The 20,979-nt window shown below is 41.9% G+C and overlaps 1 protein-coding gene across 1 annotated transcript; it reads left to right on the forward strand.

Moving 5' to 3' along the window:
* The first annotated feature begins 228 nt into the window (after positions 1-228).
* On the forward strand, positions 229-20,227 carry LOC141639001 (uncharacterized). The gene is made up of 4 exons (XM_074448185.1): positions 229-803; positions 886-936; positions 1,192-1,264; positions 19,815-20,227. The coding sequence occupies exons 1-4, from the start codon at positions 238-240 to the stop codon at positions 19,983-19,985; spliced, it is 861 nt and encodes a 286-aa protein (XP_074304286.1). The 5' UTR covers positions 229-237; the 3' UTR covers positions 19,986-20,227.
* The last annotated feature ends 752 nt before the right edge of the window (positions 20,228-20,979 follow it).

The following is a 20,979-nucleotide window of genomic DNA, read 5'->3' on the forward strand; positions in this document are numbered from 1 at the left end:
TATTGAGTTGGAGTCTAAAATTAAAAGAGAAGCGTTGATAACAAGGTTGAGGATGATCTGATGAGGAGGCCAAGGTAGGATAGTGGTGAATCCATAAATGCATGACTTATGAGCATGGTGGTTTCCCATAATAATAATAATAATAATAATAAGACGTCGGGGCATTACAGTAGCGGAAGGAGCAGTAATAGTGAGGAGGAAGCAAAGTGCATGTTATTAGTAGCATCTGATCATGATATGGAGAGTAGTCAACAACAACAATATCATCATCAAGTAGAGGATGAAGACGATGATGAAAATGAGGAGGAGGAGGAGCGTCATCGTGTATTATCATCAAGGTATAATAATAGTAGTACAAGTGATGAGGCGACGCCGCCAGCAACATCATCATCCTCATCTACCCACTGGCTCCAATTAGCCCTCCCAGATCCAACAACAACAACACCCTTGATGCTCGACCTTAATCTCCGAGATTCCTATGCTCCTCCTCCTCCTCCTCCTCCTCCGCCACCTAATATCCCACTCTTTTCTCATCCTTATCCTTATCCTTATTCTTACCCTTATCATCATCATCCTCATCCTCATCCTCCCCCGTCCTTGTCTGGTGGGTTGGGCTTATTTGATGATAACCCTTGGTCGTCACCAGGTGGCCGCCTCATGATGATGAGATCCGCTCCTGGCCCCTCTCACTCTCACTTGAAACTTATTCACCCTCCACATAATCACAATCACAATCATAATCATAATCATAATCATAATCATCCCTCTCCTCTTTGGTTTTGCCTCCTACCTTCACTTCACCCGTACGTTATTCCTTCTTTTTCCTTCTCCATCTTTTCCTGCTTCTTATTTCTTTCTTTTCTTCATTACTTTGCTTTCTTGCAGATCCGGTCAACCCTTTTTGCCTCACCTCTCCAAACGCTTTCTCAGGATTAAGTATTTTTCTTTTCTCTTTCCTTTTTCTTTTTTATTCTAATTACGCCTTTATTTATTATATTTATTTATTTATTTAATTACTGTAATATTTAGGGTATGCATACCAAGTTTACTATTCAGCAGCTACAGATACATACATATATACGGAGTTTATACATACATACTAACTTAGGTTTTAGTCCAATTTAATTTGATGATGCAATGCTGACGTGTTAATTGAATTGGTAATAAACAAAACTGTACTGTACTGTACAGAGATGGAAGGATGACGGTTGGGATTGTGATCAAGTATGTATCTACCAAGCTTGGTTTGGGCACCCATTCACAGGTACCTTCTTAATTAACTCCATCTACATACCTATTTATTTACTCTATCTATCTATTTGATCGCAACATTATCAAACCACCTTAAGCCTTCATTTGATTCTCTTGTTTTCATTAATTATCCACATTTAACTTCTCAAACATTTTATTCTTTCTTTGCTTAATTAATAATCATATAAAACAAGTAGTAGGCAAAGATTCGAAATACACATACTCCGTATAACACTACTACATAAGTAGATATTACATATATACGGAGTAGTCAATTTACATGCATGCATGTATGTCTTGCGGACATGGAACCAGGCCAATGGACCATGCATATATACTTTTAGGGTTTGATGTTGAGTCAATCTTACACTTTTGTTACTTCTTGACCAGAAAATTAATCACTGAATTTAACCCTATATATATATATATATATATATATATATATATATATATATATATTGCCTTATTATAACAATCGTGTTAGTTCAATACTTAGTTGTTGACTGAAAATTAATGACATACTACTCCTAAATAATACACATGATTTTGGTTAGGTATATATTGAGGAGAATATAACAAAGTGTATTTAAATACGGAGTATTAAAAGACTAATCATGTACGAATTAAATTGAATGATTCTATTATGGTGTAATAGGTATAGGTATCAACATTATTATTCTGTATATATATATATATAAACATACAGAATATTGAGAATTAGATTCATATGATGAGAATAATGATAACATTCTCTACCCAACATGCATTTAATATGGCTTCTAATTCCTTTGACTTATTAGCATAGCTCAACATCATCTCCGATCCATCCTAGACAATAGACATTCCTTTTTATTTGATTCATTCCTCCTTAATCTTCCATTTCTTAAGAAGTAGTCCAATATATATTTATCAACATACATGTCAACCCTTAATGTTTTGTTACAATACAAACCCTACCCATCAACAACCACATATTCATCTACCGAGTATGTATAATCTAATTAATATTCCCTCTTGTTATGTTGTCGTCTTCATTATATCTTAAACTATGTAGGTGTATTACGTATTCTATTCATTCGCCTAGTTCCTATATTATTACCCTCAAATAAACATATAAACTATATTCATGCATGGAGTATATATATAACGTATTCTATTTATTCGCCTAGTTCCTATATTATTACCCTCAAATAAACATATAAACTATATACCATGGTCGATAAACCCTTAAAGCAGTTTCAATCTAGCCTTGGCTTGAGTTAGGTCCTATCAATATCATATCGAGCATAGTCCCAATATCAATCCGACCGATATCGAGCATAATTAACATGGCCGATAGACCAGTGATTTACCATGATTATTATTTCACTATATGTATACTTGTTATTTCAGTAGGTATTTAAACATATATAATTTTTTAACTTTATACTCCTATATAACTATTGTTATTTGTTATTATATTATCTAATTTAATTAGATCTAAATAAGTGAAACTCGAAGACAATATTGGAATTGAGCCCAACCCTCATTTCGTGTCAGGTCAGATCTTCAATATCTTATGCTCAACGAATTTTGGGTCAATTTCAAGCTAACGTTTTCGACTGTAACTCTAACCAGTTAAATTTTAAACTGGATTTCATGTCACTTTGTACGTTTTTAGATAAAGTTTATTTATTGATGCTGGCCTACACACATTCTTGCCCTTCTGCCAAAACTTGACGAGATCATCGTCAAAGACTCAAAGATGTTGTTACGGAGTGCACTATATATACTTGTATAGCCTATAGGTATGCGAGCGTGTATCAATCATTATGTTCATAAAGTCTTCTTACCTTATTATTCTACCGCAATTCACGGATTGTGATATTCAGTATTCATATTTTATTTATGGGAACTTTTGTGATAAAGAACACAACTAAATACAGCAATGTCAGTGCATAACTAATAAATGATTGACAATAATGCCGTCGAGCATGCCGTCGTAGATGTATAACTGTATTACTCCTATGATATTGCTGTCAAAAAAAAAAAAAAAAAAAAAAAACTCCTATGATACTACTGAAGAAAAATAATGATAATGAATCTAACAAAAATAATGAATTGAAAGATCTGGATAATTAAGGATATGAAATTTGGTATTTCTTTTGTCTCAATTATTTGTTTAAGTTTGATTAAAATATTTCTCACAAAAAATTTTAAAAAGGAGAAAAAAATGATTGATAATAATGCTTTGTTATTCTTTGATCAATTGATCAATCATTTAGCTACTGTGATTTCTAATAATCTTCCATATACTCAATTCATATGGTCTCCTTTAACTAAACATTTGAATTTAATAAAATGTACTCCCTTCATTTCACTTTTATTGTAATAATTTAAGAAATATGGTGAATTGTTACTCTATCATTTGAATTAAAGGGAATGGAAATAATATCATTGGATAAAGATGGTGGTAGTTAAATTATTTAGGGGTAATATTGGGGGTTTATTAAACATTTGAATTTAATAAAATGTAATAATATACGGAGTAACATTATTGTATCCTTTCAATAAGAGGGAAAAAAACATCGGTTTGAAGAGTGATTAGTATACAGACTCTCCTATACCATATGCTGAAGTTCCACTTATTTATTGAAGGTTTTTAGGATTTGAAATCGCGACCTTTGGTCACACTGTTTGGATTAAAGGGTTTGGAGGGAAAATAAAGGAGAGAGAGTAGGGGATATAAGATCTCTTGTTTGGATATAGCAAATAAGAGCATCCGCAAAGGTGTATTTTAACTTTCCCATATCCTTTCTCTTTCATCAAATAAAGAGCCTCATTGTTGCGGTGGCTCCCCATAATTTGGGATGCCTCTAGTTTTAGGGAAGGTTCTCAACTAAAAGCACACATAAACTCTTGGAGCATATGGGGAGGCTCCCAAATTATTTATGTGTTATTAGTATTGTTGGGGAATTTCATTGTTGCAGATAAACTTAGTGGAAAATGAGCTGGAAGAATGAGAAAAGGAGAGATAAAATATGGGGAACCCCATTGTTACAGATGCTCTAAGGGTAGAAAGAAATGGAGGAAGAGAGATTCGGAGAGATTTATTTTCCCTCCACAAATCAAAATCTCTTCACAATAGGCAAAATTTGAAAGAAAATTGTATTCAAACACTTACACCCCATTTACCCTCTCTTTCCCTTACCTCCCTTTCTCTTCCCTCTTTCCCCCTCCTCTCTATTTCCTTCCATTTTTGTTATCCAAACACACCCTTAATGTTTTGGTTGAGATGATTCATCTATCATTAATATTCCATTAGAATTGACCATTTTTAATATTTATATTCAAATTTTGGAAAAGAGGGGAGAATAAAAATGGGATGAAGGAAGTAATAAATAGAGTGAATTATATATTACACCCACGCTTAATCCACTTTATATTTACTCCTACGTCAATTTTTTTAATGATTTACACCCAAATTATTTGCCCAGTTTATATTTTGCACCCAATACCATTTTCAGGCCATATTCTGTCAAAACAAAAAATTTATGGCGATTTTGCCATTCCTTCTTCTTTTATTAAACATTCTTTTTCCTCGTTCATCATCTTCTTTATCATTCTCTCTCATTTTCACCAATTTGATTTCCCCCATTGTTTTCCCCCATTAATTTTCCCCAATTTGATTTTCCCCAATAATTTTCCTCATATTAGCATCCATACCTTCAAGAACCTTCTCACCTTCCGTGAATGGCTTTGTTCTAGGGCAAGCGCCAAATTTATCCCAGTCTCCTTCAAAATGGTGCGGTGAGAATGTGGTAACAATCACATCAATTTTATTCCCCTTTAAGTTCTTTCGATCAACTATTTCCTTGAGAGTGGTATTAAATGCCTTGCCAAATACATCAAAGAATTCAACATAATGACATCCAAGCACTGAATCCCCATCAAAGTACACAGCTGGATGTAAATACCAATGCCCAATCGACTACCACCATACCAATCGTATCTAAGTCAGAAGCCCACCATGTCAATAGGGAACATTAATGGGGAAATCAAATTTGGGAAAATTAAATTGGGGAAAATGAGGGGGAAGGATAAAGAAGAGGATGACTGAGGAGAAAGAATGTTTAATAAAAGAAGAATGAAGGGCAAAATCGTCATAAAATTTTTGTTTTAACGGAAATATGGTCTGAAAATGGTATTGGGTGCAAAATATAAACTGAGCAATTAATTTGGGTGTAAAACATTAAAAAAAATTGACATGAGAGTAAATGTAAAAAAAAGGATTAAACGTGGATGTAATTGATAATTTACTCTAATAAATACGGAGTAATACGGAGTATTTGAAATTGATTGAAAGTAAAACGTAAACAATATAGTCCGTAACTGAGTAGGGGAAAGGCAGCTTAAAATGGGGGAATTGACTTGTTAGAAGGTGAAATGAAAGTTGATGGTGCAATCATTTTCATAGCATTATGGATTGGCCTTAATTAGTTCACACTCAATTTAACTAGACATGAAAAACAAGCACACTTTTGCACCCATCGTCGTCGTCATCATCATGATGAACTCATATAAGGATGTATTATCTCGGAAAACTATACGTGGTGGCTTATCATTGAGAAGCACTCCACCTGCATGCCTCCTTTTCTTTCTTTCTTTCTTTCTCTACGTCGTCATGCTTTCGACTGTTTCCCCTCATCACCTTTTTCCATGCTTTTTTTTGTTTGAGTTTGTTTTTTTGAGTCAATTAGTCTTGCTGAAGACGGGTCGGAGGAAATGACGGATAATGCTACCCACAAAATGGATAGGGGGACAAGGTGAGGGCACCCCCATGTGCTTCCCTCTCTCCTCTATTTAGGTCATTTGTGAGGGAAAATGGTATCCGTAACTCCAAAGTGACGGATACGTGTCGTCACAAATGAGATTTTGTGTTTTTGAGTAGGGTTCAAAATTAGACTTCATCTATAATTATAGAGGAGTATTACTGTATTAGGTTTATGTGACAATAGTATTTTTTCCTCTTTTCTTTTTGCACAAGAAATAAGAAACTGAATTTGAAGTACACAAAACACACTACCCCACATGTTATTGAATTTGGACCACCCAAATCAACCCAAAAAAGGAAATAGGAAAGAAAATCTAAATAATCCATTTACGGAAATAGCGAAGAAAATAGTAGATTGGAGGGAGTATATATTATGAGTGCTACTTCGTATTATACCAACTACATGACTTAATATTTTTGAAAGAAGTCAAATATTATCACATAGTAGTAATAAAGACAATATTTTTAGCATTTTTTAGACAACCTTGTCATGTAATTTGGTAAAACGAATTTGTTCCGGGTGTAATTCCAGAGCAAGTATCGTTACCACCCGTGGCTTGTAGAGTAATGTCTTTGGTTGGATTCTTCTTGTCCTTATCGTTCCTCTCGGCCTCTCCTGCAACAATGAACGAACTGAGGGCTTGGCTTTGTGCCAAGCGTACTCACTCCGACGCTCAAGTCAGTAAACTCAAAGGATTAAGTTGTGTTGCTTGGCTAGGTATGTATTGTAGAGAGATGAGGGAGATATTACCAGATGAATAGTGTATTTAGGTTAAGTTGTGGGATCCTTTCCTCAATGAAGGTTGAGGAGTATATATAGGCTTTCACCTTTTGTCACGTAGTGACCAAGTGGCCAAGTGGCCGATCGGTGGAAAGACCGTTCTACCTCACCGATGGACCTACGGCAGGGCGCCGAGGGTCTTGGATGTGAGTACGCGGATATGTGCCCGGTGGCGGGTTGCCATGCCGATACCCTGGCTAGCAGGCCGATGGGCTGCATCGGCTAGGCGGTCTAAGTCGTTGACTTGCTGTGGATATCTTTGACCTCGTTCAATATGTTGACTTGGTCAGCGGTGCAGAATATGCCCCATCAATTTGCCCCCAGCGTAGTCTATGCCGTGGTATAGCTCTCGATGTATACCGAGCGTATATTCTGCGGAGTAAGTTTGAAAATCTCTCTGTCACGGCGTCTTCTGTGTGTGCGGCGTGGCTCTTGCTAGGCCGTACCGTATACCATATCCCCCCTCCGCATGGATGCGTGAAGGGTATCCGATGTGGAAAAGAATCAAGACGCCGGCCGAGATCGGTCAGAGGGTGCCTTAGGTTGACTTTGATATGCCCCCGCCGTGCTCCCTGGCTTGGTTGATCGATGGCCGGCGGAGACTAGGTACCTACATATTTGTTTGCGGGAGATGAACAGTCGAAGAGATGTGAATAGGCGTGTTGAAGACGTTTGGTCACTGTTGCATTGATTGACATTCAACTGTTGCGACGATTGACATTCCGCGGTTGCATGCTTGACACGTGTGTGTTTGCTGATTGGTTGACGCTTCATGGGCTGTGCCCTGATTGGTCCTTCTTCATGGGCTTTTCTCTATAAATAGGGTAGTTATTCCGTGATTTTGGCCTCCATTTTATTTTCGAAAATTTTTCTCTAAGATCTTCATTTCTCCAAACTTTCAAGGGTTTTCTTCTTAATCTTCGGAGTATTTGATCCGGCGTGTGTTTTTCTTTAAGGTAAACAAGCAAACTTTTTATTTTTTTCTTGCTAGTAATCTCTGTGAATCATGTCTTCTGCTGATGCTGGACCCAGTGAACCTGCGTCGGGGGGCCCTAAGTCCCCTTCTCCTGAAGTTGATCCTCAAATTCTGGAGGAATGGGAGGATTCTGACTCTTTTGGTGATCTTGGTGATGATTTTGGTAATGATGCGGAAACGTCTCGTCTTAGCGAGGGGAGACGACGTCATGGATCACGGCTATGTCGTAAGATCCACCTTGACCGTACTTGGTCCTGTGAGCTTGCCGTTGTTCGGCGGGAAACTTCTCGAGGGTCATTTTTTCTTTGGTAGGGGATACGAAATTGTCATCCCCGAGGAGGGTCGCCGTTTGCCGCCCTCCGTCGGGTCAGATCTTGGCGTATACTGCGGCATTTGGAGTACGGGCTCGGTTTCATTGAACGGGTACGTTATGGCCATAATTAGAGCCATGAACGTTCTTTGTTGCCCAACCGCACCCGCCGCCATGAGGACCATAATTGGTTTTTGTCGGCTTTGTCTTTTTAAGGGAGAGACTCGACGGTGAATTTATTCCGCCGACTCCATCATCTCAAACCGTCACTCTCTGGCCGTGTTGGGTGGTACGGTGTGCAAAACGAGCAGGGTTATGTCTCTGCGACAAACCTTCTTCTTGCAAGGACCGGCAAGGTCGGTGGGTGTATGTTAAAGTGCCGAATGACTATCCGCTGCCTCGTTCCTTCCAAAGAGGGTTAACTTGCGGTGTGAGACTAGGGCGGAGCATGACGGATGGGTCACTCGAAAGCATCTTAAAATGGATGCTAGCGTGGTTCCTCTTACGGAGGATGAGAGGTCGGCAACGAGGCTCTTTGAGGTGGACAAGCGTGGGATGCCGAAAAGATGGATTCCCCCGACGCAGATCATTCTTCAGGATGAGCCGCTTTGCTATGTCGGCCTCATACCGGCCCTAGCACGGGGTGAGTGGGGTCGGTGTGAGGCCCTCCGCCGTTCTCAGTGTTTCTTTATTTTCGAATTTTGATTCATTTCTTCTACTTGACTCTTGCTTTGTTTCTTTCGTAGACCACTTTGGACCAGGACCTTTCGAGGATCTTCTTCGGAGAATGGGCCGCACAAAGATAAAACCGTTCGACTTGCATCCCAAGGTGCACCCCCATGACCGCAGGATGTCGCCGAACGATCTCATGGAGCAGGGGTGAAGGTCTTGAGCAAAGAGGAGGCGCAGCGAGGGTTGTTAGCGGCGTGGTGCGTCGGACGCGAGAGAACAAGGCCCTTGGTGGCAACGGGGTCGACACCGGCTTCAACTCCCATACCCTCCCCTAAGAAGGTGGAGATTGTTGAGATTCCCGATGAGGGGGTTCGACGCAGAGGGATCTCCCCTTATCCGTAAGAGGAAGGGGACGGCTTCTACCGGCGGCAAGGAAGTGCCTTCTCCCGGTCAAGAAGGCCAAACATGGTACCTATCTAGCTCGTGGCTTAAATTCAGCCGTGCCACTAGGTATTTCGATGGGTCGACATCGATCATCGATGTTTTAACCGAATTTCTGAGATCGGCCGCGATCGGCTATTGCTCACGTTGGCGCAAAGGCGGTGGGGTCCTCTCGCACGGGTTGGTGGTCGGGCACCACCGTCAACCCTTCATCCCGAAGGCTTTCGTCCCCGGCCCGCAGCTAGTGGCGGTGCCACCACCGTCCCTTCATCCCGAAGGCTTCCGTCTCCGAGCTTATAGAGGAGGGTACGAAGCTTATTAGGGGAGCGGCGAGGTGGAACGTGGCTACCGCCGCTCGTCTCGGGGAGCAGGAGAAGGCCGTGGCTCGGGCTGTTCATGAGCGTAATGCCACTAAGCGGTGGTGCATCGGCGGCCGGATCTCCTCAATGAGCGAGAGGCTTAGGGAAGAAGCGGGAAGGCGCTCTTGGCAGAGAAAACTCGGGGAGGACGCCGAAAAGGAGGTCCTTCCGAGAGGGCTAAAGCCGAGGCTGCGGGCCGCCGAGGCCGGGGATGGCGAGGAAATGTGAGCTCGCTCGGGCGCGCCGACCTCTACCTCAGCAGAGGAACGAGTCCCGGACTGTTTAAGGCTCAAAGCGGAGGTGGTTTGGGGCGGGGATGCCATCATCAAGCAAAAGGAGGCGGACATCGAGATGCTGCAAACCGACATGCTTCCCAAAGCGTGCGCCAAGTTTCGGATTTGGCCGAAAATGCCGCTAGGGAAGTTATCGGGAGCTTTTCCTCTTGATGGCTCCTTCCCGTGGGGCGGGTTCGACGCGTTGCTTGATGACAAGCTCGAGGCTAAGGAGAGAGCCGCGGTGGAAGAGGCCAAGGAGGCGGTGAAGGCGAAGATGGAGAGGGAGGCGGCCGCGGAAAAGGCAGCTCTTGCTGAGAAGGCTAGGGCGGCTAAAGAAGAAGCCGAAAGGATGAGGGCGGTGAGGATCGAGGCCAAGGCCGAGGTCGCTAAAAAAATTTCTTTCGGCCGCCCTCTTTGAAGAAGATGCGGCTTGATGAGAACAAGTTTACAGCAGATCCGCTTGACTCCTCACATGCTACCACGTCTTTTGATGAGAACAAGTTTACAGTGAGATCTGCTTTCAGCTGTCCGGGGGCCAATTACTCAGCCCTTCCTCCCCGCTGTCTCATGATACATGAACATAGTGGTAGTTTTTGTCTTCTTTTTGTACGACCTTGGTAGGTTGTGTTTCGGCTTGTCCCTATGGGGACGGCCGTTGTCTGTATTCTTTTCACTTGTAATTTTATAACTTCTAATAATAATTCGTTTCCTTTGCCTTCGGCGTGGCCGAGGTCTTTGTCCCATCTTCGTCAAAGTTGTCTTCCTGTATTCTCGTTTTGGAGTGCGTATCTCAATCGTGCTTTTAACGCTTCCAAGACGCTTCGTCCGTTTTGCGGGTGTAGTGTGTGATGACCGTTCGCGTGGTATCCGCCTTATGAGGGTGATTGCCGCCCTTATCGGTACGACGCAGTATGAGCGGCGCTAGTTTTTGTGAGAGAATGCCGCTCTTGTCGGTATGACGGTGTGAGCCGGCGTCGTTTCTTGATAGCGTGTTACGTGGCGTCTACCACTTGGAGGATGCGACGGCATCAAACCTACGAGGGTGGCTGCCGTGGCGTCTACTACTGGGGTGGCTGCGACGGCGCTAATTTCTTGACGAGAGAATGCCGCTCTTGTCGGTATGACGGTGTGAGCCGCATCTGTTTCTTGATAGCGTGTTACGTGGCGTCTACCACTTGGAGTGACTGCGACGGCATCAAACCTCGAGGGTGGCTGCCGTGGCGTCTACTACTTGGGGTGCTGCGACGGCGCTAATTTCTTTTGAGAGAATGCCGCTCTTGTCGGTATGACAGTGTGAGCCAAGCATCTGTTTCTTGATAGCGTGTTACGTGGCGTCTACCACTTGGAGGGACTGCGACGGCATCAAACCTACGAGGGTGACTGCCGTGGCGTCACGCTACTTGGGGTGACTGCGACGGCGCTAATTTCTTGACAGAGAATGCCGCTCTTGTCGGTATGACGGTGTGAGCCAAGCATCTGTTTCTTGATAGCGTGTTACGTGGCGTCTACCACTTGGAGTGACTGCGACGGCATCAAACCTCCGAGGGTGATCGCCGTGGCGTACGCTACTTGGGGTGACTGCGACGGCGCTAATTTCTTGACAGAGAATGCCGCTCTTGTCGGTATGACAGTGTGAGCCGGCATCTGTTTCTTGATAGATAACTGAGGGGAAGAACCTCGCTTTGATGGAAGGCGGGGATGTTTTTGTTTTCACCAGGTAAAAAACATGCGTTGGGGTGTCCACAGCTATCTTGGACACCTCCGTAGCTACATAAAATTTTACAAGACTACAAATGCCCTAACGACTCTAAATACCCGAATCAGCCACTAGTCGTATCCATGAGGTCGCTCCCCTGCTGTAAGGACGGACTTTTCCCTTTTTCGGACTTCTTCGCCTCTTTGAGGGATTGCATGTTGCAACCTCGGGCAGCTATCTGGACGTTGACCACCTCATCCTTCTCGTCTTTGGAGACGAGCTTATGCGCTTCCCCCCGGTCCGAGACGTACATCAGTGTTAAGGCCCGGATGGACATCACTGCGTCAGCCTCGCTCAGGGTGACTCGGCCTATGAGAACGTTGTAGGCGGACGAGCCGTCAATGACGACGAACTCAGCTAGGATGTTTTTGGCCGCGTTCTTTTCGCCGAACGTCACCGGGAGTCTAATTGATCCCAGCGGCACCAGGCCGGCCCCAGAGAAGTGTATAGGGGGTTGGTGCGGGGGCTTAAGTCCTTGACCTTCAGGCCGAGGCCGAGAAAGCACTCCCTAAACATGATGTTCGTGTATGCACCTGTGTCAATCAGGCACCTCTTGACCAAGTGGTTGGATATGTCCAAATTGACTACCAGCGGGTCGCTGTGAGGGGCGATGACCCCTTCGTAGTCCTTTCTTCCGATAGTCATATCGGGGATGCTTGCGGAGGGGATCCTCGAGTTGGGCACAAAGTTGATGGCCTGATATAGCTCGTTTAGGTGCCGCTTGTGCCCATGAGCGGACCCTCCGTTTCGTTGCCCCGATGACAACATGAATCACGCCTATTCGCTCGAAGACGGACTTCCTATCTGAACCGCCGGCGTCCGTCTTTTGGCCTTTTGCAACGTACTTGCCGAGGCTTCCTTCCGGATCGGCTCCTCTATAGCATTCTTCGGATGGCGGCGTCGTTGGTTAAATGGCGGTGTGGCGAGGTACTCACGATCGGCTCGTGTCGCCGTCACTTTTTGGCTTGGGGGTCTCTCCCACTTTCGGCCCTCGTTCTTGCTCAAGGCGAAGACTTCGGCGGCCGATGCGATGAGGGGGTTTTTTCACTATACCGCCCCGGTGGTACGCCTCAATTCCACCCGCGCCCGCCGAGTCTTGCTTCCGGTCGGGTCTGTCCGACCGTGACCTATTATGCTCATGGCGTCTTCCATTGGACCGCGAGCCGGTGTTGTCGCGCGTCCTTCGTCCCGATCGTCACCTTGCGACTATTCTTTTCCGAGTGCTCGGCCGCGGGGATCTTCCGTGTCTTGTGGTAGTCTTCCACCTTGATGGCTTGGTCGGCCAATTTTCGCGGCGTCCGGGCCTGTGCCTCCGCTCTTGATGAGCTCGTTTTTAAGGCTCCCCTTGGGAGGCCCTTCATTAGTGCGAAGGCCGCCGGCTGGGATTAATTTCTCGAATCTGCTGGACCTTTCCGTCAAATCTCTTCACATAGCTCCTGAGAGACTCGCCCCCTCCGTCCGATAGTCGGGAGGTCGGATGTCTCTACGGCCCTTCTCTTGTTGCGAGAGTCTTGGGCTAGGAAAGCGCCTTTCGGTCGGCGTAATAATACACCGAGCCGTCGGGAAGCCCTTTGTACCAACTCGAGCCATCCCATGCAAAGTTGTTGGGAAAATTCGGCACTGGACCTCGTCGGCCGCTGCTCCCATACCGACATGTAAGACTCGAAAGCCTCGGCGTGGTCGATCGGGTCGCCATCTCCTTTGTACGACGAGCAGGTGGCAACTTGAGCTTGTTCGGCACCGGGACTTCTAGGACGTAGGCGTTGAGGGGTCGTCTAACCATATGTCGAACGACACGCGGCGATCGGCTCCTTGCGTCCCTAACTCGGCTTCTTCCCACGTGACGGAGGGGCTCCTTCTTCGACTCGGGCTTCTTCTCCAACTCGCCGAGTCGGACTTCTCGGCTCCTCCGGGGTGAGCCTCGTTCGTGTGGCGGGGACGCTGTCCTCCCACGAGTGCGGGAAGGACTTAGGTCTACCGCGCCCACTTTGGGCTCCCAGGCGTCTTGACGGGTCGGCTTCTTCTAGTGCTCCGTTCAAATTTTTTGAGTCACATTTTGGGCCCTGGTCTCCCGGACAGTTTCCGCCGCTCTTGTCGGCGTGACAGTGTGAGCGGGCGTATTACTAATTAGGTCCAGGAGCATTTTCAGCTTTGCTATGTCAACCATACGTCCCATGATGGTGACCTGGTTGGTCGGGCGCGTGTCGGGTATTGGTGGCATCCCGAATTCCGGTTGGATTACACACGGGTGGCGGGCATTGTATGACTCGAGAATTGTTGAAAGTATCATCTTGGTAAAATGCGGTTTCGTCGATTCGATTCGCATCTTGTTGTTTCGACATTTTCTTAGCTTTTTGGGTGGGTTCTTGTTGGTTTTTTTTTTTTTTTTTTTTTTTTTTTTTTTTGGGAATGAATGTGACTAGCTTCTAGTGTCGTTTCCCACAGACGGCGCCAATTGTTCCGGGTGTAATTCCGAGCAAGTATCGTTACCACCCGTGGCTTGTAGAGTAATGTCTTTGGTTGGATTCTTCTTGTCCTTATCGTTCCTCTCGGCCTCTCCTGCAACAATGAACGAACCGAGGGCTTGGCTTTGTGCCAAGCGTACTCACTCCGACGCTCAAGTCGAAACTCAAAGGATTAAGTTGTGTTGCTTGGCCCTAGGTATGTATTGTAGAGAGATGAGGGAGATATTCTGGATGAATAGTGTATTTAGGTTAAGTTGTGGGATCCTTTCCTCAATGAAGGTTGAGGAGTATATATAGGCTTTCACCTTTTGTCACGTAGTGACCAAGTGGCCAAGTGGCGATCGGTGGAAAGACCGTTCTACCCTCACCGATGGACCTACGGCAGCCCCGAGGGTCTTGGATGTGAGTACGCGGATATGTGCCCCCGGCGGGTTGCCATGCCGATACCTCTAGCTAGCAAAGTGCCGATGGGCTGCATCGGCTAGGCGGTCTAAGTCGTTGTTTCTTTGTGGATATCTTTGACCTCGTTCAATATGTTGGCTTGGTGTGGTCTGAGAATACGCCCATCGAATTAAATGAGAGTTTGTGGAATATTGTAGTAATTCTTTTTTTTTTAAACGAATTAAATGATAATTACTTTACGTACTATTCATGATTTTGGCTAATAACAAGTGCATGAAAATTATTTGGAATAATAAGAATATGAAAAAGGTTGGGGAGAAATAGTGAAATGAGGTTAAAACTTAAAAGTGGAGGAGATAATGATTTTGGCTTAAGGGCAAAGTTAGGTGGGCCAAGTAATGATTAAAACTAGGGCAGGGGAGTGATTAAAGACAATGCCGTCTCTTCCAACAGCTGACCGCTGACCTTTTTTTATGCTTCATTTGTCATGTCTTGTGAAGGGTCAGTGATAGCGAGTAAAATAGGGAAGATGGACAAGGAAAAAAAAAAGAAACATATTTTTGCATCATTAATTAGTATGCAAGGCGTAAGCTTATCACGTACAAGTTACACCTTACAAGGCTCGCATATTTGCCTTTGCCATGCCTCTTATACTAAAAGAAAAAAAAATTAAATTTTTTTTATCTAAATAATTTTGGCTATAATTGGACTTTTTTATGTTATATCTGTAATTATGTTTATATTATACTCCCTCCCAGTCACTATAATGTTCCCTCTTTCCCGAAACGGATTATTCAACTAATGTTCCCCTTTCTATTTTTAGTAACTTTTACTCTTATTTTATTCATTCCTCTCTCCTATCACCAAACCCCACACAACTCTTTTACTCCTATTTTATTACTTTCCTTTATGTTTTGGCCCCACAATTCTTTATTTAATTATTAATAATTTATCTCTCTCTCTCCTATCACCAACCCCACACAACTTTATTACTCCTATTTTAATACTTTTCCTTAAGTATTGTGCCCATATCAAATGGGAACAATATAGTGACTGGGAGGGAGTATCATTTATGTAATTGAGCTTTCATTATATTATATTTACAACTGGATTATGTACTTTGCATTTTCCACCGATTAATACAAAACATTAATAATAAATTTTAATTTTTTTTTTGACAACAATAAACTGATATAAATAAAAGAAAGAAAGTTTACATAGTATCTCGTTACATATTACCCATATTCAAATGGGCGACCACGGAAAACTGCCAATCTATCCGACATCCAATTAATTAGACTAAACTTCGAGGTAGACCAAAGAGAATCAGCAAGACGACATTTCTTGAATGGTGGGTAGTAATCATCGAACTGAATCGGATATTCCTCGCACCTTTTAGTCTTCCTTACTACAATAGTAGTCTCGGTGTACCTGCAAAGAGAAGATAAACGGGTGACAGAAACCGAAACTCTTTTCTTCAAATTAACAGTAGGCCGATCAACTTGACCACGAGCAATAGAACGAGTATCTGTATGCCATACTTGCTTACTCGATGACGTCCTAACTGCTTTAAAGTTAAACTGGACTACAGAGACCTTACTCGCAGAAGAAGTGTCTGAAGAAAGGCGTTTCTTCTTGTCTGTTTGGACAAAGCCTTCCTCTTGAGCCAACTCTTCCTCTGGTGGAGGACCAAAGATGGGAACCGTTATGTCTTCCTTTGACATGCTGATATCTGACAAAGGAACGGAAATGGGAACTGCTGCTTCCCATGACATATCATCATGGACAGTTCCCGACTGGGTAGAAGTTTTAGGAGTGAGGGGGCGAACCCTCAAGACTGGGGGCGACTGGGGGCAGTCTTGGGGTGAAAAAACTCAATTTTTTTCCCGACCATCAAGTTATTATAGTCACCAGCAGAAACATGTAACCGCTTCTGGGAATGTTTTTTGTTGGTGAAGACAAATTTGGCTTGTTCTGAGGGAGAAGTACAGGAGCGAGCAATATCATTACTATCCTACTACTGCGCAGCTTCCATCGCCGAGGATGGGTAGTTATCACTCTGGTAGTCCATCACATCAGAGCTAGTGGCAATTCCGACTACAACACCACCTGGATCTGCACTGAAGGACTTACTAGCACTGCAGGAAAATTCTCCTGCCAAAGAAGGACAAACACACGAGTCTGGACTAGAAACATGTTTCTTATCTTTCTTGTTTATGGCCAAAGGGTCGAATTATAAAGCGACCCGCTTGCCATTAAGATTGAGGGCTAGACGGTCAACTAAAGAATGAAGCTCACGGGTAACATCCTTATTGCTCGGATCAATTTTCAACGCAAACTCGAAGTCATCAAGAGCTTTAGTAAGGGAATTCAAATTCCTGAAAGCTAAGCCACGACGATATAGGGCTTTGACGTTACGCAGTTCAAAGGTTAAGACAAAGTTACAGTATAACACCGCCTTAGTATAATTTGAAAGCTTTAATTCACAAAATGCTAAATTTAGGATAAGAGAAAAGGCAAGGGAGGAAGCCATGTGCTGTTCAGACGAGGGTGGGAGGCCGAGAAAACAAAGAAATTTCAGAGCTGACGTGTAGTGTAGGCTAGCTAAACATATATTACCTTCCTTGAAGAGAAGGTTACCTCTATCCTTCAACAAATTAACAGGAGAGATAGATGGCTCCCCCAACTCTAGAATCAACTTAGCACAGACGTCGTCATCAGTACCATTATCATTCAAAATAACTAAATCGCAAAGATTGAAAAGGAGAGATTGATAATCCATTTCGAGAGGAGACTACTACAACCAATTCATCCCACACCAACACAAGCAATCCACCGACTAAAGGAGTCAATCATGGGAGGAAGAGACCACGAAAAATAGCACCAGCAGACAACCTAAACCTCCGACCAATCACCAAAAGCAAAGCATAAAATCATAGGAACGCACAACGACAAATTTAAAAGAACAGCAGGACCAATTTAGAAAACCCTTGCGAAAAGGAAATTCCAGCAGCATACCAGAAGATATGAATTTTTAAAATCTAAAGTCTCAATTATTAAAAGCGGCAAACCACAATTTAGAAAACCAATTGTAGCAACACTTAACTAAAGATGCATGATCTAGAAATCTCAACCATCTATTAAAAGATATTAAAGAAAGGACGGAAAAAAGATTAGTAATGAAAAAACTTCAGATCAACAGAGATGAAGACCATAAGACTCAAATCAGCACACTGTGACGGAACAAAGGTCGGATGGATGATTAAAAAGCCCATGATCAAGCATAAGGAACCGCCGGCGGAGTCGGAAGGGAGCAGGTGTGGATGGAGGGGATGGAGGCGGTAGTAGGCAAGGAAACTTAGGGGTTAGGAAAGGGAGAAAAGAGCCGGTCTCTCTCTCTAACTTTCTCTCTCTAGCGTATTCTTGTAGATGAGTTTATTATGCTCTCCCTATTGTGGGACTTAATATTATGGCTACTTATAAATTTTACAATTAAATATTAAATTGAGTTAAATATCAGGTTTTATAATTGTTACTTCATATTTTCTTTAATATTTCTATCTAAAAAACTGCGCATTCGCGCGAGATCTATACTAGTATAGGACTATAGGAGTATGATATATTGATGGCTAGGTCAAATATTATTTTACACAAATTCTCATTGAAGACGGACACTATCCAATACAAGCTGAGGACGGATAGTGCTCCTCTCACAATATGGAAGTGGCATCCATGGGGTGCTCCATTTTCCCTCCACTTGCCTTATTGTGAGATGGGCAATATCCGTCGCAAGTAAGGCGCTTTGATTCTTTTATATGGGTATATATAAGACAAATTATTTACTTCTCTTTATACATTCCGTTTTTATTTTATTCATCTCCTTAGTTTAGAACTCGTGCAAAATTGCAGAGACATATATTGGAATTTATAAATAAGCTTTTAGAGTTTTATTTTTACAAAATCATATTAATTTGATTGTACAATATTATAATTGATTTGAATTAATAAGATGTAAATGTTTTAAATTCTAAGAAAAATTCACATGAAAATCAATAATACAATCTGCATTACCCGTCCAAACACCGGATCTAACGATCCGAAGTTGATCTTACCTAAATGTTTATTGTCCGAGTGTAATATCCCTTGATAAGAATAAACCCAAAAATGACTCAAAAACCCGCAATGATAAGAATATATATTATGTTTACCCCTTACTTGATTTGTACGTTGTCCCAAACATTTGTAAGTCACTATTCTTGCACCTAATTCATTCTCATGTCGTATTAACAATTTCGAATATGAGCCCTAAGTGTACTCCTTCTCGAAGTTCTTGATTGTCTTTACGAAAATGAGTTAAAAATCTTAAATGGGAAAGAAAAGGAGAAATTCACTTAGGTTAACAAATGTGATGCACTTATCTAAGTATGCAACAATCGATGGAAAATGAAAAAATAGAGCCGCCGACGTTTCTAAAATAAAAAATAAAAGGCAAAAATAATCTTTAATAAAGTTTGAAATGTATGTGGTATTATACATCAAAACTTTCTAAGTGCACTGCAAATCATATATGTAGCCACTAAATCATATTAATTTCGAGGCCGCATCAAATTATATGGTTGTCCATACGAAACATAGTAATGCGACTGGTACATTTACTTTTTATTTATTAGAGTAAATTTTTGAATTTAAGCATATGTAATTATGTATCGTCATCTCTATATATTCATATCTTAATTCAATTGTCTAGCCGTGATTGCATGTCATTTTCGACCATCTTTTATTTTTGTTAAATCTGATAATTTATGTAGCAAGCGATACCTTTTACATAAAAAAAAATAGCCCTTAATATATCATAAAATATGAATAGTTTTAAAATATTTTTTATTAACATTCGATATATTGTCTAATAGTCGATAGTTTTTACGCGAAACAAAATTTTAAATATAAATTTGATTTGAAAATGAATAATTTAGTATTAAATTTCATAATAGAAATTGATTACTAATTTATCGCAAGTCATACATATAAGATCGCGTCAAATAAAAAAAAAGTCATACATATAAGATTTTATGTTTTAGTATATTATTTATAGATTGTAACTTGACAATTAGTTAATTTCCAACGTTTCTCATCATCATTTAAATTTAATTTGAGAGGAAAAAAAAAATAAAGCTACAACTAAAATTAATCAAATTTTAAGTACGTAACGGCATGAATGTGTGTATTCAATGAAATTGGGAAATCAATGATACTCCCTCCTTTTTTTCATATATGACTGCATGAGTGAGTAATAATGTGAATGGATGAATGCAGGTGGAGATAAGATGCAGAGGGCAAATATTAGTGCCATTCTTAACGTTGCAGCATGTAAGGGATCAAATTTGGAGTCCAAGCCACACTATGACGACTTTGCTTCCGGACTCCGTAGCCTCTCATCACATCATGCTTCTTCACTACGGTAGGATTACCTCTTCTCCTACCTAGACGTACTCTAGACACCCACCTTACCCTATTTTATTCAACCATGGAGAACAAGTTTTTAGCCTCTCCTTTTTAGTTTAACCCCGACTCCTCTGCGATCTATGATCTTGATTACACTTGTAGTTGTACGTGGATATGTAACTTGCTTGAAATTATTACAGATTAGTGCAATTTTGGTACCCTAATGTAACGCCCCGAAAGCAAGCAAGCATCTCAAAATAGATGTTTTTATAAACAATAGACAGCAGCGGAATTATAGGGCTTCTCCGCCGTATTTTCCTTCCGAAAAATACAAGGCTTATACACTTTTAAAAGAAAATAAAACTCTATAATTATAAATTATACATTTTATAGGTCTTATCTTCTTTGTGAAAATCCTCACGCTTGACCTTCCCGGATACTTAAACCTGAAAAAGAGTGAATGTAACGGAATCAGTCAACCACATGGTGAGTATGACTCCAATTCCCTCCACCGGCCTTATGCCCTATCCTTTATTCAAAAAATTCTTCTTATTACCATATATCACCCAATATAATAACTTACCAAAAAATTTAAAATTATCATTTTCACATATGATGAAATAACGTACCACAATTGAGGTCAGGACATTTTAAAGACACTTCAATAAGGCTCCGAGAGGTCTAATTTTAAGCCAACAACTCTATTCGAAAATGACGTCACGGACTCACGGAACACCGTGGGCAAATCGAGTGACATTTTTAAAATAGTGTCATTTTCGCATATGATGAAGGAACGTAACACAATTTAGGTGAGGACATTTGAAGGTGTAACACCCCCATACTCCAGGTGCCTTACCAGGACCACTCAGGTATAAGGATACTACCATCTCGGTTACCCGAGGCAATGATAATCATAAGACAATAAGGAAACGTACTTTATCAAATAACTTTAAGTGATTACATAACAAAGCAACTGATAAAAAGAAATACAAGATCCTCAGACGGTCTACTGCTAAAACTATCAAAGCTATAAAAC

The sequence above is a fragment of the Silene latifolia genome, unplaced genomic scaffold, assembly GCF_048544455.1.
Source record: "Silene latifolia isolate original U9 population unplaced genomic scaffold, ASM4854445v1 scaffold_247, whole genome shotgun sequence".
Lineage (NCBI taxonomy): Eukaryota > Viridiplantae > Streptophyta > Magnoliopsida > Caryophyllales > Caryophyllaceae > Silene > Silene latifolia.

Excerpts from the sequence above, each read along its gene's own strand:
- LOC141639001 (XM_074448185.1), top strand. The coding sequence starts at position 238 with ATGGAGAGTAGTCAACAACAACAATATCATCATCAAGTAGAGGATGAA. Across the intron at positions 804-885 it reads CTCCTACCTTCACTTCACCC|ATCCGGTCAACCCTTTTTGC; the intron begins GTACGTTATTCC and ends GCTTTCTTGCAG. Across the intron at positions 1,265-19,814 it reads GTTTGGGCACCCATTCACAG|GTGGAGATAAGATGCAGAGG; the intron begins GTACCTTCTTAA and ends GGATGAATGCAG.